Here is a 23,794-nt window from a genome sequence, read left to right as displayed (position 1 = left end):
AAGTCGTGGCCTAATGGTTAGAGAGTCCACGTCACTTTTTTTTTAAATCAAAACACCAACATCCCAAACCAAACTCTCAGAATTGCAACCGTTCAATGTCAAGATTTGTTTGGCCAGAGTTGAATATTTAAAAGCCATAAGCTTTGGCTCGGTGTTAGACTGGGCTGTATGCTTGATGTTAAAATGTGTTGAAATCTAACATGCTCAGATGTGTGATGCAAGACAGCCAGAGAAATATCAAGCTGACCCACTCCAGAGTTGTGTAGGGTCTAAAATTAAAGTGCCCCTATTATGCCATTTCCAGTATTGCCTTTCATGCAGTGTGTAAGCTGTATGTGAATGTAAACGATCTGCAAAGTTGTAAAGCTCTCCCAAAATAAAGAATCGACTCTGAACAGCTGAAACGAGTCGTTAGTATTCGAATCCCACTTCTGTGACGGTTACACGTCACGGGGTAACACATTTGCATAATGCGCGCCTATGTTCTCCGTTGGCCGGCCGTGAACAACTTGACCCCGCCCACAAACACGTCATTCTACTGACGACTGCTTCTCTAATCTCGGGGGAGTTCAAGGCGGGATTCACAAAAGGCTTGCTGTTGAAAGATGGATCAGTATCCTGTTTATTTGGACCAGCTGCTCCACTGAATCACAACCTGTAAGTATGATAAATAATAGATGTTCATATTTTCTATAGCACATTCAAAATACAGAACTATTGAAATAGGCTTATCATTTCCGACACGCCTGTATGCCGTAGACCAATCACAACAGACTAAGCCATCTGACCAATCAGAGCAGAGCAGGCTCCCGGAAAGGAGGGGTTTAGAGAGACTGAATCTTTGAACTGCTTCGAACGAATCGTTTGACAATCGCTGGAAAATGAGGTGATATTAAATGCATATTTTGAGAAAACGAAAGCGTTTTTTGACCTTGCATGCATGTAATCCTATTGTAGGAGACTCCCAAAACAATATTAGGAACCGTAAAAATGGCATAATAGGGGCACTTTAATGCTTTGCCACACCTGCTGATGATGGGTAATCTGAGAAAAATTACCATAATTATTTCCTTCCACTCATGAAACTGCAATTTGGATTTTTTTAGAAAAAAAAGGAATTACATGTCTGTTTTTAGGCAGTCATTCTGGTGGTTTATTACAAGTTTGGAGGTGTTTACATTAGTAAACAGTTTGAATTTTTTTTTTTTTTTTAATGGAAGCTTATTTCCGCTATGGAATAAGATAAATATTAAAGAGAATTTAATTAATAAGATAATATAATTAATAAATAGGCAATATAAAGATAATTGCGACTTTTATATCTCACAATTCTGACATTACATCTAATAATTCAGACTTTTTTCTCAGAACTGCGAAATATTAAGTCAGAATTGTGAGATATAAACTGAGAATTGCGAGATATAAACTAGAAATTCTGAGAAGACAAGATGGAATTGTAAGATATAAACTCTTAATCACGAAAAAAGTCAGAATTGTGAAAGAAAAAGTTGCAATTAGCTTTTTTATTTTTTATTCTGTGGTGGAAAAAAACAGAATTTTGAGATATAAACTCAGAATTCAGAGAAAAGGTTAATTTCAAGATATAAACTCAGAAATGCAGATCGTAAACGTGGATTTGCAAGAAAAAAAAGACAGAATTCTGAGACTTCTGATATTTTGTGATTCTGAATATTTCTCTCGCAATTCTGATATTACGTCTCATAATTCAGACTTTGTTTTCTCAGAATTGCGAGATATAAAGCCAGAATTGTGAGATATAAACTCACAAATTCTGAGAAGAAAAGACAGAATTGTAAGATGTAAACTCACAATTGCAATTGTATTACTTTTTATTTCTCGCAATTCAAAGTTTATATTTTGCAGAGTTGTGAGAAAAAACAAAAATCACAATCACCTTTTTTATCCCATGCCGGAAACAAGATTCTGTACCTTTTGAAGCTCTTTGCATTGATGAAGAAAATATCTGATCTAACTAGATGACTCCACTCAAGGGCAGCACTACAAACACCACAGCTGTGCATGTGCTATATTCCATAATTATGTTTCAAATAATGTTTCCGGCCAATGGAGACATTCTCATTTATTTATTCACCAAAAGACATTTTTACTCACATTTTGGACATTGATCATACGCATTATGCATTTCATTTAATCTCTGGGTAGTGATTGAACTGGAAAAAGGAAAAAAAACAAAAAAAAACTCCACACAACAATTTTATTTTTTGATGGTTCGTGAGGTAAAAAGATAACAGTTTAGGACTTGAGTTTCCAATTTCACTCTGTTTAAAGTTCAAAAAGATGTCACTGAGTAATTGTTTTTTATGTCACGGTTTGTTCTGGAAATAATTTTTCCGCTTTGCTGCTCTTTACCTGAGGATCTGGCTGTTTTGCCTGTGCACATGGTTTAAATGTAATACAGTCAAGGTCCAGTTGAAAAGCATGATGCTCGAGTACAGTTAATTCTCTTGAAAAGCATAGGATCTGTTTCCCATCTTCAGTGGCCCTGTGGGAGGAAAATAATTATGAAATCATTAGACATTTGAACTGGAAAAGAACAGACAGCTAGTGCTTGTGTTTTTGTGTGCTCTGGTACATGTATCAGTGTGTTGTTTATGCACAATATGTATTTTTCTATCATCGCACGTCTTGAGTGACATCAGATGGATTATGCTGAAATGTTTCTCAGATGTGTTTGCATCTGCAGTGTCTCAAAGGGTTCTTTTCAATCATCATAAGTACATGAGATTCACGTACACTACTGTGTCTAATCCCCTGCAGCATAAGATGTGTGTTCTTTATTAAAACAACCACGAACTGAACCATAATTCTGATCCAGACCTGAACTATTATGCCAGATTCTGCTGTGTGTGTACTGTACTGCTCACTTAGTTTTTCACTTATTTTAATTAGTAGTGCTTGCTAAAGCCATTCCCAGGGTTAGGGGTTTAAAGAGACATGAATGATATCTAAAATCATGCAGCATTTTGGAGGTGGGATATTTCTTTTCTACGTGATTGGCCTTTTTTCATTGCTCCAGGGGGTTAATAAAGGCGAATCAATGCATTTGTCTAAGAAAACTATCCATATTTCAAACTTTATAAACTGTAATCTCTAGCTTCCGCTAACTGTCGTACATGCGTTCATGAGAGAGTGGTGTCCAGCGGATCACGCAGGACGTAGGCATAGCATAAGCTCCGGTGAGAATATGCTAGTCTCGCGAGAACCAAGATTTGTTCACAGCAAAGGAAAGCCAGTCTTCTCTTGGCTTATATCGAAATCCTCTGACCATTTTCCTTTACAAATCCTCGTTTTGTACTTCTAATTTGTGACTGGCGTTTTGTTTTGCTCTCTTCACTACGCTTCTGCATTCGTCACCGTGTTCACCTAACCTCATCCTCTGGAACGCCATTCTTTCATGAACGCACATGCAACAGTTAGTGGAAGCTAGAGATTTACGGTTTATAAATGTTTTCTTACACAAATGCATCGATTCACTTCAGAAGGCCTTTATTAAGTCCCTGGGAGCTGTGTGGAGTACTTTTTATGATGGATGGATGCACTTTATTGAACTTAAAAAACTAGACCCCCATTCACTGTCATTATAAAGCTTGGAAGAGGCAGGACATTTTTAAATATGTCTCCGATTGTATTGGTCTGAAAGAAGAAAGCCGTATACACCTAGCTTGAGGGTGAGTAAATCATGGGGTAATATCATTTTTGGGTGAACTATCCCTTTAATATTATTATTATATTTTGCTCATTTCTAATTTGACTAAATGTGACCATAGATTTTTTAGTTTGAATTAAAATGCAGAATTTTTTTTTACATTTTTTAAATTAAAATTTAAATGTTTAATTACATTGCCTGAAACATGGTATTGTGTATGGCTGGCTCTTATGGTAAATTGCTTTCAATGTTCCTTGCGTTGGATAAAGCATCTGTTAAGTAATCTTTATTTTTTAGAGCGTTTATACAATTCAGATTGTTTCAAAGCAGCTTTACAGGGATAAACAGGAAAATAATGATTCAAAGATGAAAACAAAGATAAATTCTGCTGTAAAGTATCTCTAAAAAACAATAGTGTCCAGAATTATCTGGAAAAATTTAATCGTGGTCCGTGGACCCCAAGGGAAAATTTGAGTCTTGAACCAATGTGAGATTAGTGTAAAAATAACATTTTCCAGATCATTTGATTAACCATTGCTGTTGGCTTTAGTACAGTGAAAATGTAAATTCCGACTTGATTTGTCAATTTTATTGAAGGTTTAATATCCTGCTGTTTCCTCTGACAGTATAAGGGAGTCTTAAATATATATAGCTACTTTTCGTATTGTAAGAAATGGGAGAAAATGGCTAAATAAGTAAATGTGAAGGATTTTCTGAAGAAAATTTGAGTGCTGCTTCACAACTCAATGCCATTATGCTATGTGTTATGAATGGTTGCCAAAGCGTTTAGCTATGTGGTTTCTAAGGTGTTCTGAGTTGCTGTGCAGTTGCTAGAGATTCTAAGTGGTTTCAATGTCCATCCTTAAGGTCAAAATCCAATCACTTAGATAAATAACAGACCTCAGCAACTTGCATGGTTTGAGGGATCATTCAAATTAAAGACGCACTTACCTTTAACATCTCTGCTACATTGAGTCATTGTGAGGCTGAGTTTCCATCTCTTCTTCTTTGAAAACTGTACACGTGTCAGAGCAAATGTTCCCACCCTTTGCAGATGGATCTTCATGACCTAAGCGATCCATTTTTACAGAACCGTTGCTTTGGATGCACGAGCTGAGGGTCCATAGATGTTTGTGCACTGTGTTGCAATTTAATCGCTTGAGTTTTTTGTACCCTAGAAGATTGAGGAAGGCAGTGCAATAGTCAGGACTGTGGCAGTAGATGATTGGGTTCAGGCCCGAATTGGTGTAGCCGAGCCAGTTCAACAGGAGGAACACATCCTGTGATGGCACTAGAGGATCAAAAACCTTGATGATATTGAAGAAAAAGAAAGGCAGCCAACAGAGAATGAAGGTGCCCATAATAATCCCCAGCGTCTTGAGCGCCTTGTGTTCTTTCACGACATGCCTCGTTGACCTCCGGCTCAAATTATGCATCGTTTCACCTGGACTTTCACAGGAGTCTTCTGTGCATGTGCTCAGAAAGTGGAGTCTATTCTTATCGATGAGTTTCAACTGTCTGGTCGCGATGACGAACACCTTCCCGTACACAAACACCATAATAACAAGGGGCACGTAGAAGGACACCACTGAGGAGAAGACGGTGTAGGTCTTGTTCGTATGGAAATCACAGCATTCTGATTTATTGTAACATATTTCTGCCTCCTTGTAATTTGCACGAGAATAATGGTTCATGATTGGCACGAAGGAAACTAGGGATGCCACCATCCACACCGTGCAGACGATGTAGCCAGCTCTGCGCTTCCCAAGGAGGACCTTATGCTCAAAAGGTCTTGTGACCGCAACATAGCGCTCAACGGCGATGACACACAATGTCTCTATGCTGGCCGTGACGCAAAGCACATCCAGGGACGTCCACAAGTCACAAAACTTGTCGCTTAAAAGCCATTTCCTGCTGACCACCATGCTGGCGCCCAAAGGCTGGACCACACAACCCATGATGAGATCCGCGAAGGCCAGGGAGATGATGAAGACGTTGGTGGTGGTGTGGAGCAGAGGAGTGCGAACAATAGCCAGGATGACCAGCAGGTTCCCAATCACGGTGAGGAAAATGACCAGCGCCAGAGGAAGAATGAGCAGGGGCTGTGCATCATAAACCAGGCTGGAGCTGTTGGTGCTCATCCTGAGAGGAATCTTTCAGGGAAAAAAGAGAAATGGACACAGGATTGGTCAAAAAGTGCTGGGTTAATGTCCTCCAAGAAGCAGGTTCCAGGTGACTTCACATTGAAGAACAATGACGGAACTTTTCCACCAGTGAGAAGGAGATATCAGCGGCTCACTCATTTCGAAAGTTTATAGGCTTTACAGACATGAGATATAATTGCATGCAAACCCACAGACTGTAAGTTAACTAGCTGGGCAAGACTTTATTTGTTTTCGTGCACGAGGAGGAGGAGTTAGGAGAACTGTGTTTTCACATACAGATATGAGAGACTTTTCAATGTCACATAACTTCTAAGATCACATAGCTCCTTCTGACCCATAATACTTTATTTGTGGCATGGTTTTATTGTGCTATTTTATTGATATTTTGAGCTGTTTGCATTATTGCTGATGTTGCTAATTGTGAACATGTATAACTTCACAATAACAAAGCTGTTGCTGGCTACTAATTTCAAAATATGTATTTACGTACCGAAATGAAACAGACCGATGAAGAAAGTTTCATGCCTTTGTGAAGTAATAAAGCAATTTCAGCCAGCTTACAGTCATTTGAGATGATCAAATACCTCCTCCTGGCCCATAATACATTATTTGTGCCATATTTTAACCATTTTATTCTATTATTTTCTTGATGATTTCAGCTATTTCCATTATTGCTGATATAATTTAATTGTTTATCACTAATATGCATTAGCGTCAGTATAACGTCACAAAAACAAAGCTGCTGCTGCTATTTTAAAATACTGAAACAGACTGACATTGAAAATGTATGCTTTATGAAGTAATAAAGCAATTTCAGCCAGCTTACTCAGAACTTCTTTTCATATCAGATGATCCTCCTGACCCAGAATGCATTATTTGTGCCATATGTTTAACTTTTTAATGATTTTATTGTAGTATTTGATTGAAATTTATGGCTGTTTTCATTATTGCTGTTGCCATTTTATTGTTTATACACTAATCTGCATTTTATGCAATATAACTTTACAAAAACAAAGCTGTGGCTGCTACGAACTTATTTCAAAATACATGTGTACATAACGAAATGAAACAGAAATGGAAAGTTTGATGCCTTTATGAAGTAACAAAGCAATTTCAGCCAGCTTACCCAGAATTCATGTCATTTGAGATGATCACATACCACCTTCTGACCCATAATGCATTGCTTTTTGCTAATGTCATTTAATTGTTAACACACTACTCTGCACAAAACAAAGCTGCAGCTGCATACTTATTCCAAATGACATACTTCCGTGTTGAAATGAAACAGACCGACATGGAAAATTTGATGCCCTTATGAGGTAATAAAGCAATTTCAGACAGCTTACCCAGAAAGGAACTTCCTCTCTCAAATCATCTTCAATAATTTATGCTTGTCGGCAAGTTAACCCTTCTTCAAAACTTATCTTCCATTATCGTGCACTTGTTCTCCGTGCACCTTCCCACGCCTCAAATATCGATGTGAACAAAGTGTTCAGAAGGATGCAGGACGTGTGGTTTGCGGCGGGCACAGTATTGTCAGCTTCCTGTGGTAGAACTTATGGCCTTTACAGAAGAACTGCTGCAGAATGAGCACATCGCTATCAAAAGTGTACAATCAACATACTAATGTATTGAACAATTGTTCACTAAATATGTAGGTTAGTGATTATGTAGAAAATTATGTATTTTGTTGAAGTTGTTTTGTATTTCTGATACGTTTCATAGCTCTTGGAACAGCCAACGCATTGCCCTGACTCTATTTACACTTAATTCCAGAATGTTGCTTGTTTCCTGTGTTGTTGCATCTTAGTTTTGGTTTTGTTTACACTGAATTCACAGCATATAGACGGTCATGCTACAGTGCAGTTCTGTTTGTCAGACAGATTAGCCATCATTCATTTGCTTCCCTCTGGCAGTTCAAGCAAAACTTTACAAAGTTTCACAACATTTCATGACGTTTGGTTTACTGCTGAAAATGACTGACTGTTTAATAGGAAAAATATTAGAGTGGCAGATTGTTTGTCAGGATGTCCATGTTACTAAGGCTACTGAAATTGTCTTAATTGCTCAAGGCGAGTAAATCGTACAGAAAACTGACTAGGGAACGTGTTGAACGTGTCATTTGCTATGTATTCTTTGATTTTGGTGTGTTTTTAATTCATATGATGACTGTACAGCACACTAGCTTGAAATTGATGGACTGTAGCCTCAGGAGAAGTTCATCGCTCACAATTTTACACACATACACGGAGAGCATGTTTGTTTCACTGGCTCGCTTTGGCTCTCCGATGATAACTTTTAAAAAATTCAGAATCTTTCTTGCAAATTGACACGCATGAGGGAAAAACGACAAATTCTTGGCGAAAATTGCATCGCCTTAAGTGGTAGAGATTTATTTATGCTGTGGGCCACCATTAGCTCAGGAAAGAGAGAGCGCTTTCTGTCATAGTTGCTGTGTAACACTCAATCCCGTTATCCCAGAGTGCTCTGGGCCGCTTACTGAATCTACTGAGATTTACAAACCGTTCTTGTTTCTGGAATTTAAACCATTGCTGTCAGACAATTTAGTGGGTTGACAGAGATATTGTCTTCCATTGCACAGGCGATAAACAAAGGCTTTCATTTGCCTAAGACATTGCTGCCCATGTTGGCTCATCTGTGATACGACAAAAACCTGGACAGCACGTCTGTGCAGGTCCAGACAATCTGCTGTAAACACTAAGCTGTCTCTTAGTTTTGAGATAACACAGTTTGACCAAACACACTGCATTTCCAAGATTATTGACTCAATTCAGAGACTTTTTTCAAGATACACACACACACACACACACACACACACGGCGTAATGGTTTTTCTACTGTACAGACCGTATATTCTATCACCCTACACCAACCCTACCCCTAAACCTAACCCTCACAGGAAACTTTCTGCATTTTTAGATTTTCAAAAAACTTAATTCTGTATGATTTATAAGCTTTTGTACCCGTGGGGACCACAATTTAGGTCCCCACCGTGACACGAGTCCCCATGAGTCTGTGTGTAGTCAGGTTTAAGTCCCCACCAGGATATATAAACCAGTACACACACACACACACACACACATGTTGTGTTTCCATGTTTTATGGGGACATTCCATAGGCGTAATGGTTTTTATACTGTACAAACTGTATGTGCTATTGCCCTACACCAACCCTACCCCTAAACCTACCCCTTACAGGAAACTTTGTGCATTTTTACTTTCTCAAAAAAACTCATTCTGTATGATTTATAAGCTTGTTTCCTCATGGGGACCTCAAAAATGTCCCCACAAGGTCAAAATTTACTAGTATTACTATCCTTGTGGGGACATTTGGTCCCCATAACGTGATAAATACCAGGTACACACACACACACACACGAGATTTGTTTGCTGGCATTATCTGTTTCCAGAGATGGGCACTCGAGTTAGTGACTCGGACTCGAATAGCATTTTTATAGACTTCAGACTTAACTCAGACTCGACCTGAAATGACTCCAGACTCGACTCGAGTAAAATGACTCGTGAAAATTTTTAAAGCAACTCGAGTCTTTTATCCTTAAATACTTATATAACTGATATTCAAAAGGCGGACCGCATCTGCACCCCGACATCCATCCGGACTGCGAGCTGTAACACAGCAAGTGTGCAGCGCTAGTATAGATTTCAGGAGGAAAAGCCTGAACAGAAACATTTTTTTCTGTCACATGGCCTCGCATGTATCTAAATGTAAAAATGCAATCCATGTAAAAACTTGGAACTTTAATTGAATACGCCTGACTTATATGATCAAGAAATGCTTTATTTGTATGATTTTGTAATATCTGTGTCACATATTTCCTTGTGTGTCATGATAGATAGGACTCTTAATTATAGAATTTGATTACAGAAAAACTGTTTTGAACATGGTAATGGATTAAACATATAAGTAACAGGCTGGATGTACATTAACCTTACATCTTAACACCTCTTTAAAAAAAAAAAAGGCAGATCATAGACCATATATTTTGTCTATAGCCTATAAAACAGCTTCGTAAATAGGAAGATTTCAATACATGAGGATTCTGAATGGGATTTTTTTAGTGAGCCATTAAATGACTTGAGACTCGACTCGGACTCGTGACCAAAGACTCGAGACTTGACTCAGACTCCAGCGATAAAGACTTCAGACTTGACTCGGACTCCAAGTTAAAGACTTGTGAACATCTCTTGTCTGTTTCTATCAGGTGTTTTCCATGAATATGATACAAATTGGTTTGAAAAAAAAGTGGTCTTACGACTGTACTGGAATATATAAGTCATACACGGCAAGTATAATTTTGTAATATTATTATTTGAAGTAATCGTATTTCAAATACTTTTTTTTTTTTATTACCAAACTACCAAAATTAAGAAAAAGGATTTTGCCTCACATAACTAAATTTATACATGTATTAATTTAGTTAGTTAACAATACAATACCTGTTTTAAAGCCGTGTTATTTTAATATCACTGAGGTACTTTTATAGTTTTTATTAATATTTTCAGTTTTTATTTAGTCATTTTATTTATTTCATTTTTCATTTAGTAATGTTGTGTTTTGTCATTTTAGTAGGTTTTTTTTTTAAGTATATGTCTATATATTTTGATTTTTGTATTTAAATGAGAAACTACCAAAGCAAGAAAAAGGATTTGTCCTCAAATAAATAAATATACAAATAATCAAACCCTATTTTCAGATCATTAAAAATACATTTTTATGTTTTAGTATTTAGTGTTTATTGCTAGATCAAATATGTCCCAAAATAAAATAATTACAGATTATATAATATTTGGTTTGTGGACAGTCAACACTGACTGAAGGTTAAGCACCTCCTTTTACTTACTAAGTGTTTTTTTATTTTTATTTCTCTGTTTCATAAGACATACAAAATATGATAACTCCATCCAAGAATAAAAATAATAATAATCTTTATGACACACACCTGCGCACATGAATATGTGCATAGCGCCACTCAGTGGTAAAACTTTAAATACACTGTTTTTTTTTGTCAGTCATTTTTCCCACAATTCTAACAGATGCCACATTCACTCATATGATTCATATGTTGCACTTGATTAAATTGAGGCACGTAGTCTGTGAAACCTGCAATCTAGAAAAACAGAGAAACTATGGCTGATCTCATATGCTTATGCAAACAGCCATGAGCAATTAGTATAATTGGACCAAGCACACATGGATGTTGTACATTAAACAAATTATACTCAAGAGTAATTACACAAATGGACCTCAACGAGTGTGCTGAGATTAAAAAAATATCCAACGAGACAACAACAGATCGATACAGGCAATACAGGTTGTTCTTTTCTCCTTTTATTTATTTGACAAACACTAAGATGTGCCAATCTATAAAGGACTCCCATTAAATTCCAAGGCAATAAACAAAACAAAAAATCATGAATCTCATTTAAAACATCACTGTTTGGTTTTAATTACAAACAAGGAATGTGTTTGAAATGCTGTAGGCCTGGTGTGAGAGAGAGCGTTTCACGCTAATTAACACGGCCAACGTGTTACTTTTCCCCTCCGCACAGCTCCAACAGGATCTTACGGTAATCGCCCGACGCGTCACCCTAGAACACAAACAGAACAGAGTTTCATGATGGGTTAAATGTTAGTACTGCCTTTAGTAGTGCTTTTAGTGGGGATTTTTGCGTTTGTCTGCAAAATTAGTTGAAATTAAAGGAATTATTCACCCAAAAATGAAACCTTTCTGAAAATGTATTTACTCTCGGGCCATCCAAGATGTAGATGAGTTTGTTTCTTCATCAGAACAGACTTGGAGAAATTTAACATTACATCACTTGCTCACCAATGGATCCTCTGCAGTGAATGGGTGCCGTCAGATTGAGAGTCCAAACAGCTGATAAAAACATCACAATAATCCACAAATGATCCACACCACTCCAGTCCACCAATTAACATCTCATGAAGCAAAAAGCGTGTTTGTAAGAAACAAATCCATCAAGATATTTTTAATTTAAAGCCATTGATTCCAGCTAAAATACAAGTTCTCTAAACATAATATTGCTTTCTACAGGGAAAAAGTCTTCTCGTCTGAACCAGGAGAGAAATAGGCACAGATCAAGTCAAAACAGTTCTAAACAAATATGTCAGGGATTTGATGTGAGAAAACAACAGACAATGGACTCTTTCACTGGATGAAGTGTTATTATGGATTCTGGGCTCATATATTGGCTAGAAACAACGGTTTAAATGTAAAACGTCTTAATGATGGATTTGTTTCTTACAAACAGTTTTTCACTTCGCAAGATGTTAATTGATGGACTGAAGTCATGTTGATTACTTGTGGATTGTTGCGATGTTTTTATCAGCTGTTTGAACTCTCATTCTGACGGCACCCATTCACTGCAGAGGACCCATTGGTGAGCAAATGATGTAATGCTAAAATTTATCCAAATTTGATTTTATGAACAAACAAACTCATCTACACACTGAATAAGTACATTTTCAGCAAGTTTTCATTTTTGGGTGAACTATTCCTTTAAAAGTTTGGCTTTGCTTCATCCCTGAGGTATTGTGTTAAGAGTATTTGTAATATGTTGTTAATGGCTTTCAAATAATGTGTTCAGTCAAATATCCTCAGTGAAACAGCTGTGTCCCACCTTTATAAAGGAGTGAAGGGTCTTTCCATACATCTTGAGGAACTCTGCTTTGATGTCGAGCATATCGATCTCGGCACGAGCCACCATGATCCTGATCAGCACGCTATCTGTGGTGCCTAAACCCTAAGAGCCGAGAAACAAAAGATAATATGACTTTTGTACTGATCATATCCCTAATGTGTGCAAAAAGTAGATTAGTCGTGGTTTTCATTTACCTTCATTGACTTGTAGAGCCTTTCAGCAAAAAATGCAGGCTTGTTTTTCATGCATTTCACTGCAAAGGTTAAGAGATGCTCTTTAGATCCCAGTATGCAATTGAAAATGTGATGATAATTGAAATATTGCAATACTCACAACTGACCTATTGCCAGAAATGCATCCTCCAGGCAGCCAGACATCTCCCTCTTTATGCTGTCTTCAATGTCCCGCCCAGAAATCTTCTGATACTCCTGAAACACTGGGAAAAGAAAAATGGTTGAGAATATGCTGGATGTAATACTACTTGAATCAGCATGCAATATGCAAAGTTTCAAACGCTATAGTTGTCACATGATCTTGCATGTCTAATTCAATTAGCAGGATCTAGTTAAAATGAACAGCTAAATAAATGGTCATTTTGCTTTTTTAAATAAAATGAGTGAAGGAGGAGAAAAATATAACTAATCATGTACATGTTAATTAATCCTATATATTAAACTAACAAAAATTACAAAAACACATAACAAAACTACAAAAATTAAATTGAAATTAAACTGAAAATGTAAAATGCTCATTCAAAATATCAATAAAAGCTATAATAGTATATACATAATAGTAAAATAGTGTACTGCGCAAAATTTAAATAAACAGTATGAATTGGCTGAGATGTCTATTCCAAACAACTTTATTTACATCCTGTCACCACAAGGTGGAAGTAATGAGTCTACTTCATTGTCACAAGGTCATTTTCCCACTGTGCTGTTTTCTACTGTTGTTACGTAAGAACGGTCACTTGACTGGGAAGCAGCGTTTCTGTTATTATCTGGCGTGCACACATACCGCGAAGTAAGTGATTTCTGTTCCTCACACACAGCACAGTGAGGAACTTGACCTCATCTGTTCCCCAGTGAGCTTCGCCCGCCTCATAGATATCCTGTTGGATGAGAAACAATAGAGAATTTTATCTGAGCAATGTCCTTTTATACTGTTAATGATTAATGAACATCAACATGACTGTTGTGTGCCTAAGGCTGAACCCCATACATTATAAAGGAGTTTGCTGACACTGACTATATATACAGAAAAATGTCCATTGAAGAATTGTAAATACAGAGAATATACAGAGGCCCAATTCGTATTTACAAACCTCAGCCAAACATAAATCTGTCACTACATTAGATAACATATAAACAATAGTTATTCTAAAGAAAGGCACCACAAGAACACTTTTTCCGTGGCCATTGTAGGCGGATTCCATCGTGAATGACTCTTGTGAGCTGGTTATTATCAATGAATCAAAAAAATACAGCACGACCAGTGTAGTCTGTTTTCCGAACAAACAACTCTTATGAGCCGGTTCTTTTCAAGAATCAAAAACACACAGTGCAACCAGTGTAGTCTGAATACTCGATGAAGGCAATTCTTTTGAATCCGAAGCATGCAGCACAACCAGTGCAGTCCGATTTGCAAGAAATGGATATTTAAGTGGATAAAACACTTAAGAGAGCCACTAGTGCAGTCCAACCGATTCCCAAACAAATGATTTGTATGAATCGTTTTTATATAATATAAGCTTATATTTTATAAGCAAATCAGCTTTCAATGTTGTGTTTTTGTTTGTACTTAATGCTCTTGAAACTTCACTTAAGTCAGTTGTACAATGATGAACGCTATAGGTTTTGTCAGAAGTATTTTATCAAAATAATTGAAAGTGTTTTTGACATGTCCAGTAGATTTGGGGGTCGCTGTTTACTGAAGCGCTACTATTGCCAAATCACATTGGATTTGCTAAGCAAGTAATGTCAAAGTAATACTCAGTTTAAAGGGTTAGTTCACCCAAAAGAAAATTGGCTTGTGTTTTACTCACCCTCGAAGCATCCTAGGTGTATATGACTTTCTTCTTTCAGACGAATCCAGTCGGAGTTATATTAGAAATTGTCCTGGCTCTTCCAAGCTCTATCATTGCAGTCAGCGGCTGTTGTAGTTGAACAGTCCACAAGTGGTCAAATAAAGCGCGCACATTCATAATAAAACGTGCCTCACACGGCTCCGGGGGTGAATAAAGGCCTTCTGTAGTGAATCCATGTGTTTTTGTAAGAAAAATATCCATATTTCAAACGTAATAAACACTTTTCTATCACTTCCGCCAACTATCCAACGAGGAAGCTGTTCTGGCGGATGACGTAGGACGTCGACGTTGTGTGATTAGTGACGAATGCGGAGAGAGAACAAAACAAAACGCCGGTCACGAATTAGAAGTACAAACCGAAGATTTGCAAAGAAAACTGTCGGAGGATTTCGATATAAACCAAGAGGAGACTGGTTTTCCTTTGCTAAAGTAAGTAAACTTTGCTTCCTTTGCTCCTATAAACAAACTCGCGAAACTAGCATATCACAGAGGCGCGCGCGCTGCGCATACATCATACGCCTTCCAGTGAGAGAAAAGTGTTTATTACGTTTGAAATATGGATATTTTTCTTACAAAAACGCATGGATTCACTACAGGAGGCCTTTATTCACCTCCCGGAGCAGTGTGAGGCACGTTTTATTATGAATGCGCGCGCTTTATTTGACGACTTGTGGACTGAAGCACTGCAACACCCGCTGACTGCAATGATACACCTAGGATGCTTCGAGGGTGAGTAAAACACAGGCTAATTTTCATTTTTGGGTGAACTAACCCTTTAAGGTAATCAGAACCCATTACACCACAAAAATTGAACATGTGCTTATTACTCCAAAAGCTACTGCTAACCACACCAAAATCCTCACCTTTGCATCCTGGACGGCCTGAGCCTCGTCCACCTTGGTGCTCTCGTCACGCCCAGCCTATAATCAAAGCAGAAAGACAATATCAATACATCCCATATGCCAAACTATCAGGGGTCACACCTGCCCCGGCTGGACACTGTGGATGGTGAAGTTTTGCATGGCAAACGAAAGAGGTGACGAGTAAAGGCATCAAATAATCTTCTCCACAAATAAGATAATGCAGGTGATTTATTTACCGTGAGTAAAGACACCAAAACTCTCTGGAACATTCCAGATGTGTCTCCGCAGACATCGTCCTCAAGACTCTTGCCATGTTCTGCGATAATGACATCATCAGCACAAGAAAAGTAATTGAAAACAGTGTAATACAAGGAGACATGTATATTTTTCACACTGCAAAAGTGCATATCCAAGTGTGAGCTGTAGTGTGTATGTACCTTTTTTGTAAGTAGCAATGATTTCCTTTATCTCAGCTTTGCTTCTTGAGGCCAGGATGTCAATGAGACATGCCTCCTCTGTCCCTGCACCCTGGACAAAGGTCAAAGATTTTGTGATCAGTGACTAAAATAATATTAAAAAACAATATATATATATATATATATATATATACACAAACTCACAAAAAGTATTGCAGTGGTACCACTATATTCATGTATTATTTTATTTATATATTATGGTACACCTATGTACTTCAAACAATACCAAGGTACTGTACATTACCAAAAAACCAAGTCAAATTTTTTTTTTAAGATTTATTTTTGGCGTTTTTTTCTTTATTACGATAGGACAGTCCATATCTGACAGGAGAGAGAGGGGGGGTCGGAAAGGTCCACGAGTCAGGATTCGAACTCGGGACCCATAGCACAACGGCGCTGTATGTCGGCACGTTGCCCACGAGGCTATCGGTGCTGACAAACCAAGTCTATTTTTGAAAAGGCATGTGAAAGGCTGACAGTGATCAGAGGACACCTTATTTTTCAACGTGGAAAAAACGGACACCATCCCATGTTAGAACTAGATTTTTTTTTTATTTCCATTGTTACCTAAATTAAAGAATGTTCACTTCAAAACAATGAAAATTTAGCCATTTAGTGGATTTTTTAGGAGTAATGCTTAATTGTGATAGTTATGTTTGTACATTGTCAAAAATATCTGAGTACTGTCTTTTTGTACAATATTATAATATTGTTATTTTGTTGTATTTGAATGGGTTAAATGCAGAGCACAAATTCTGAGTATGGGTTACCATACTTGGCTACACGTCACATCACTTTTTAAAAAAATTTACTGTAATATGTAAAATGACTGTGTCAAGGCAGATCTTGTCTAACAATGGTAATGCCAGTTTGTTATTTTAAGATGTGGAAGTAAGCTATATAATTACAAGTAAACTGTAAAACTATTTGAGCTACAAACCAGTGTTTAGAATTAGGATAATAAATTAATATAATATAAGAAATACCAGTCTGCAACATGAAGCAGCATAACGGGCTGTTTTTGGACAGTTAAAACAGCTGGAAGCGTTTGACACCAGAAGCATTGCACATTCAAGTAAAAATGCTCTCATGTGAAAAATAAAATACCATAACGGGCGTTGCTTTCCCAGTACTCACTGACCTTGATGGCGTTTTTCAGCTCATATGCGTCGTACACCGGGGCGGGCATCATCAGGCCGACCACAACCATCTCAAAGTTTCCAGTAAGCTCTGACTTCAAGCAGTCAAGCAGTTCCTGAATAGGCATTTTAAAATAGTGTGATTTACTACATGAGAAAACAGTGTTAGTTTGTTTTTAAAATAGCACAGACAGCACACAAACCCAGGCTTTTCAAGCTTGAAATCCAAACATTACTTCTTAGATATATATTTATTCAAGCTTTAAGCTTCATTTCCACATCTTACATCACAGAAGAAACAAATGGATTTGGTGTAAGGAAATAATGTTCTGTTGCGAACCAAAACTGTAATATCTGCTGTAAGTCTGGGTGGGGAAGGCATGTCGTCTCCACGAGACCGTCCTGAACACTGTCCAGAACTTCCCCCACAATGACTCACACTTTCTTGCTATGTAGACAGCGCTGTAGTCAGTCAGTGTTTCCATTAACATAATCAGCAAGACATGACCGTGACTTTTACTGATTCTGGTTTCCCTGAGCGGCTTACATAGTTACAGAGGTTTACAGATTAATCGAGGCCAGGGCAACCACAAGGAAGTGCAATAAAAGTCAATGCTGCATTCTTTATACCTGATTCTGATAACAGTCATAAAGCAGGGATGTCTCCCGAAAGACACCGATTGTAGATGGACTCTGTTCCCTCACTGTGTTCACTGAAGAGTTAATGATTGGAGCCGGTCAACAGCATCTCTTATCAGTGATTCATACTCTGCTTTGTCTATCTTCAAACTGACTACAGACTCATCAAGAATTGTCAACACTGTTATCTAATCACCTTGTGAACCGTATGTTTTATGTAAATACAACCTGGTGGTTGCTCACACCGTCCCTGCCATTAGGACCTTCCACAAAGATAAGAACACGACTACAAGCTTCCCTAATTTCGACCAGGAAGACGTGTTGTTTTGGTCCAAAGTGAGATCTGTTAATGATGGGCTACAGAGTTTTATAGATCTTACAGCAGAGAATGGCAACTGTTGGTTAAATTAAAGTATGGAGTATATTACCTTTCCCACGCTCTGTTTGAAAGCCTCCTTGATTTTCTGCCTTTGTGCAATAGTGCGATGAGCGAGGATCTCAATGATAGTCGCCTCGTTGGTACCTGGAATTCATTCAGTTTTGGTTAAAGCAAGTTCATAAAAAAATGTGATCATTTAGTCAACCTTATGTCAGTTCAAAACAATTATTTACCCACCTGATAACCACATTCTCTTTTGTCATCTTCACCAAAACACACTAGAAACTAATATTGTTAAATAATAATTTACTCTCACTTTTACATTTTGCTATACAACATTTGTATTTACATATATTTTAAAATGTAATTTTAGAAATATTTTTTCTTATTATCAATGTTGCTTTTTGGAAACCATGATAAAAAAGCATTTAAATAAATAGAAATATTTTGTAACATTATAAATGTCTTATTTAAAGGGGTCATATGATGCGATTTCAATTGTTCCTTTCCTTTAATAATATAATATTATCTTAAACATATAATATATATATATATTAATTTTTTTTTTTTTTTTTTGTGAATTGTACATTCTGATGAACTTCTCCTTTTATGTTCCATGGAAGAAAGGAAAAAGGGTTGCAGGTTTGGAATGACGTGAGCTTGAGTAAATGATGACAATTTTCAATTTCACATCTGCATATACATTTTGACACTTTCGGAATTACAAGCTGCTTGTTATTTAAAGTATCAAATTACACGTTACCCATAAAGCCCCAGGCTGTACATCACATGCTTGTTTGTAAAACGGCAAGAGATTCATTTTCTTGCACTGCATAGACATTTTTGACACTTTCAGAATCATAAGCTCACTGTTATTTAAAGTATCAAATTGCATGTTACTCATAACTCACTTAAGGCCAACAAGTGAGCCTGTGTCAGACGACACAAGTGTGAGTCGTGTTTCGTAATGCACCTCACGCTGAAGTCCATTTAACTAGAACTCTGCATTCTCATCAACATGCCAAGCTCCAGTCTACAATAATGAGGAAACACCTTTTCGGTTACATGACGAATGCCAGAGAATCAACCTCTGCATTGGACCAAAGCGCAGCTAAACCACAGGTGTCAGCGCTAAGAACAGCTTGCAGGTTTAATTGGAAATGAAGAGAGATGTAGTTCTCTGATCTACCTGATAAGAAATCAACTGGCTGCATCATTTAAAATGCAACCAGGAAATGATTCTCATTTTATTCAAAAAGAAAACACGTTCTTCCTGAAGCCTGGTTCTGATTTGTCCCCTCACTTACCGGCTCCTTTCATAGCATTATAGATTTTCTGGGCATCTTCCTCTGGGTTGAAGCCTGATGCCTCAGTCACAGTTCCTCGGTTGCCCAACTACAGCAAAGAAGAGATAACACCACCTTTAGACAGACAAGATTTAACAAGTGCAAAACCTAAGGATAAAATGACACCTGAAAATTAGAGTTGCTGTCACAGGGCTGCTTGACAACTTACATATTTTTAGGCTCAGATTGTGTCAAAGGCAAAACATTTCTCAAACAGTAAAATTAAATTTAATTGTACATTATTTTAATTTAGAAATTTTTTTAATTCTCTTATGCTAACCAAGGCTGCATTTCGAAAATACACGAGTTTCACAATTAGAGTTGAATTACTGAAATAAAGGAACTTTTCCACAACATTCTAATTTATTGAGATGCACCTGTACAGTAAAACAGTAATATTGTTAAACATGAATACAATTTAAAATGACTTTTCTATTTGAATATATTTTAAAAAGTAATGTATTCCTGATCGTGAAGCAACATTTTCAGCATCATTACTCCAGTCTTCAGTGTCACATGATACTTCAGAAATCATTCTAATATGCTGATTTGCTGCTCAAGAAATATTACTTCTTATTATTCATGTTGAAAACAGTTGTGCTGCTTAATATTTTTTGTCAAAATCATGATACACCTTTGCAGGGTATTTTGATGAATGGAACATTCGAAAAAACTGCATTTATTTAAAATATAAAACTTTTGGAACATTATAAATGTCTTTACTGTCTCATTTAATCCATCTTTGCTGAATAAAAGTAATTTACAAAAAATACTAACCCCAAACACATTTTTTATTGTGACTATTTTTCTATATAATTTCAAGCATTATTTGCCAGACTTTTGACTGGAAAATGAGAATGAACCAAATGTGTGATAATGATACAGTAAAATTAATTGCCTTTGAATCATCTAGAAGTGTGATTAAATGCATCAAATGTTTAGGAGAATGGTAAAAAAGATGACAGTAACAATGTCTCTGTTTTTACATTCAAAATACTTTTCTTACCGCTGCCATTGTGATGGAGGAAAGGTTTAAGTTTTGAGATGAAGAGATGAGATGAACACTAAAGGCAAGAAATAAAAAATTTGTTAAATATATGGAAGCATTAAATATATGAAGCCATTGTATAGGCAACTGTACATATAAAACAAATATTATTTAAACTGATGCAAAAGTGGTTTGTTATAATCAATTTTGTTTCATGCATTTATAATATATGTCTTTGAAATCCACAAACAAGCAAAAAAAAAAGTTTTATTTTGGGAATGCTTTCCCAAAAGTATTGCAATCCTAAATTCTAATCCTATTGGTGTCACTGATTTCTTTGATCTACTCAGGCGTACAACGATTTTAGGAAACGCGTGCCAGTTTGTTTGGGTTTTATTTAAGTGAAATGTAGGACTGAGCTCTTAATAACAGGGTTAATGACACTACTAAATAAATAACACCTTTGGATGCACTAGCAAAATGGTTTCCACTTTACTATTCAGCTCATTAAGCAGAAGAGCCTCAACCAGTAATTAACAGCCTAATGCTCAGTATCAGTTTCCCCTTTGAAACAATAAACTTACAACCTTTTCTAACCCCTAAAAGACCTCATTCAAAACGCAGAGACATCTGACAGTCTCTCAGTTTTCACTTCATTGTGTTCTAACACTGACAGCGGCCCCATGACAATATAGTGCATCTTTTAATAATTTATTCTTTGCATACAATGTGCTGTATGTTCAAAGATCCCGTCGACATTATGTTTGACTCGTGCTGTGCAACTGCAACAGCAACACTGTTCACAAACCTCTTTTGATTGAGCCTCAGTATCAGAGATTAATTCATTGACATTCAAAATGCATTTCAGTGTTTCATATTAAAGATTTAGCTCTTATTTGAGAAAGCTCAGCATCAGTGTAACCCGCAAATTAGAACCCAAAAGAAATGGTTATGTTATTGCTCGTGAGAGTTCTCAGTTTAGTCAGCAACTTAATAAGATTCCTCTGAAGAAATTAAAACAGAAACAAGACTTTTGACATGCAGATAATAGCCTAGATGGTAAGAATTACATGAATAAAAAGTTCATATTCCAATCTCTGATGTTTGGTATATGAGTGAAATACGTTTAACAATTTTTTATGTCAACATTTACTAAATGCAATAGTATCTAATTTTGCTTTTTTAAAGACTGGTCAAAAATCAAGATATTTGCAATATTTGTTCATCAGAAGCATTTGCATATCTAAAATTAACATTAATTTTTTTTTGCAGTCAACTTAATAAAGTAAATATTTTTCAGATAATATTTTAACAGTTCATTTATAAAATCATCGCAGTGCAAAAGCCAATTATTTAATTTTGGAAACAATTATTTGATTTTGTTGTCTTTATGTTGCATTTAATATTTTCCACACACAGTACAGACCTAAATAGATTTTTTTTTATATATATATATGTGAAAACATACAGCTGCTTTTATATTTTAACAAGAGGGTCCTTCACAAGGAAATTATCATATTTGGAGGTCCTTATAGTATCAAAAATGTCAAAACTCCTGATCTAGGAGAAACAATATAAGCCTATAACAAAGAGATTTCATTCATTTTCCCCCTCTTGTGGTTATATCCTTCCTTGCTGACTATACTAGATCTAGGTCATTGTCTTGTGTTTGTAAAGCATGTGGTCTAATTAATTTGCCATGCAAAGCAATATGACTCATTGTATTTTAATGAAAGCCACGTTTGAAGGGATCATGTTTAGCAGTATGGAGTCACGTGACGGAATATGGGCGTTCAGTGCTGTGGCAAAACGTTAGGAGAGAAAACATTTTACAAACAAGCTTTAATCCACTATTAAGTTTTATTTCCATTGCGTGATTTCTATTCGCCTGTTAAATGAGTACATTGATATTATAACCATTCGTTATAGAGCGGAAAGAGACGCGAATAACATGAAAGCTAAGTAATTTTTTTTTAGGAAAGCGGGTGGGAGTTTTTCCCGTCTTACCTGCTGAAGCGCTGGATTCAGAGATGCACGGCACCCGTTCCTCTGAATGGACGTGGAGATTTGCGAGAATCTTTCTGAGTTTTGTTGCCAATTTTTGTGGGTGTTGGCCTGTATGGACAGAATCGTGTTACAGTTCCTCATATACGGCCCCTCCTCTTTATATTACGTTGAGTATGAGAGTTTGAACAGTTCATAACAGTTTGCTGATTTTTCACCCACACATTTACCCACATTCATGTACTTACTGAAGCTTTTTAACTCTGTCACGTCTCAGCTGTGCTTATAGTCAATTTCAAAAGTTTGTTTAATTACTTTTTTCTCTAAACTCTATTGTCGCGTGGGGTTTCCAAGTATTTTTGACGTAAAATATAGAGGGTGCAAAATTTCTATCACTGATAAAGACAAGTAGAACGCTGCCAGCTATCTTCCATCTGGCAACAAAAAACGTAGGCTAATTTTGTAACTATGTACCTGTTCTATAAAGCTGACAAGTGACAATGTTAACCCATATTTGCATAGGGAGTTACTGCACCCCCTCTTGGTTGACAAAATTAAAAGCACCCCTCCTTCACATAAACTTCTATCATAGTTTCTTCGTCTTTAATCATAATCATGCTGTGCATTGTGAATCAATCAGTCAAAGAAGAGTTTTAAAGGGGTCATATGATGCGATTTCAAGTTTTCCTTTCTCTTTGGAGTGTTACAAGCTGATTGTGCATAGATAAGATCCCTGAAGTTGCAAAGACTAAAGTCTCAAAACCAAAGAGATATTCTTTATCAAAGTTAAGACTCTGCCACGCCCCCCCTAAAACGGCTCATTCTAACACGCCCCCACATATCTACCTCACTATGTGGAAATATTAGCATAATGCCGCCCAAATGTGCACGCAAAGAAAGAAGGCGTGGTTTCAGTAACCGCAGTTAGTGTTGAAGCAGCCATGTCAGGGAAACGCTGTGTGTTTCAGTGCGAAAGCAAAAGCATTTTATTTGGCCTTCCGAAAGTAGATGCATTTAGGAATCTTTAAGATGACTTACAACAGAACAGCAATGCATTTTATGGACGACCGTTTCGTGAACCTAGGAGAGGAGGTAATTCTGACTTTGCTATGACAATCTGGCGCTTCTGAATCAGCTACTGTTTTATTATTAGTTTAAGTATTTGCTATTGATGTTCAAATGCGGAGTTTTGCACATCGTGTGTGTGAGAGAGAGAGAGAGAGAGAGAGAGAGGGAGAGAGGGTCACATCACAGTGTAGCTTCATCACTGTGTCTGTCACACGACTTTCGGACTCTGTCTTTACATTTATTTTGAAAG

At 36.8% G+C, this 23,794-nt stretch overlaps 2 protein-coding genes across 2 annotated transcripts; both read right to left on the bottom strand.

The window, feature by feature from the left end:
- Positions 1-2,085: 2,085 nt before the first annotated feature.
- adrb3b (adrenoceptor beta 3b) lies at positions 2,086-7,308 on the bottom strand. Its single transcript, XM_016488041.1, has 3 exons — positions 7,200-7,308; positions 4,640-5,841; positions 2,086-2,524 (listed from the first exon to the last, which is right to left on the bottom strand). The coding sequence occupies exon 2, from the start codon at positions 5,827-5,829 to the stop codon at positions 4,654-4,656; it is 1,176 nt and encodes a 391-aa protein (XP_016343527.1). The 5' UTR covers positions 5,830-5,841; positions 7,200-7,308; the 3' UTR covers positions 2,086-2,524; positions 4,640-4,653.
- A 3,904-nt stretch (positions 7,309-11,212) lies between these two features.
- On the bottom strand, positions 11,213-22,743 carry LOC107689041 (annexin A4-like). The gene is made up of 14 exons (XM_016486914.1): positions 22,725-22,743; positions 22,480-22,587; positions 20,491-20,548; positions 19,446-19,533; positions 18,188-18,282; positions 17,123-17,236; positions 15,943-16,033; positions 15,742-15,821; positions 15,506-15,562; positions 13,574-13,667; positions 12,897-12,992; positions 12,751-12,809; positions 12,536-12,658; positions 11,213-11,482 (listed from the first exon to the last, which is right to left on the bottom strand). Exons 3-14 carry the CDS (start codon positions 20,497-20,499, stop codon positions 11,423-11,425), a joined length of 966 nt encoding a protein of 321 aa, XP_016342400.1. The 5' UTR covers positions 20,500-20,548; positions 22,480-22,587; positions 22,725-22,743; the 3' UTR covers positions 11,213-11,422.
- Between the last annotated feature and the right edge of the window lie 1,051 nt (positions 22,744-23,794).

This window comes from Sinocyclocheilus anshuiensis, unplaced genomic scaffold (assembly GCF_001515605.1).
Source record: "Sinocyclocheilus anshuiensis isolate Anshui unplaced genomic scaffold, SAMN03320099.WGS_v1.1 scaffold393, whole genome shotgun sequence".
In the NCBI taxonomy this organism is placed as follows: Eukaryota; Metazoa; Chordata; class Actinopteri; order Cypriniformes; family Cyprinidae; genus Sinocyclocheilus; species Sinocyclocheilus anshuiensis.
The sequence above is the reverse complement of the archived record's forward strand: the minus strand, read 5'-3'. Positions and strand labels throughout refer to the sequence as shown.

Excerpts from the sequence above, each read along its gene's own strand:
- adrb3b (XM_016488041.1), bottom strand. The coding sequence starts at position 5,829 with ATGAGCACCAACAGCTCCAGCCTGGTTTATGATGCACAGCCCCTGCTC.
- LOC107689041 (XM_016486914.1), bottom strand. Across the intron at positions 17,237-18,187 it reads TCAAACAGAGCGTGGGAAAG|GAACTGCTTGACTGCTTGAA; the intron begins GTAATATACTCC and ends ATGCCTATTCAG. Across the intron at positions 13,668-15,505 it reads AGGCCGTCCAGGATGCAAAG|GATATCTATGAGGCGGGCGA; the intron begins GTGAGGATTTTG and ends CTCATCCAACAG.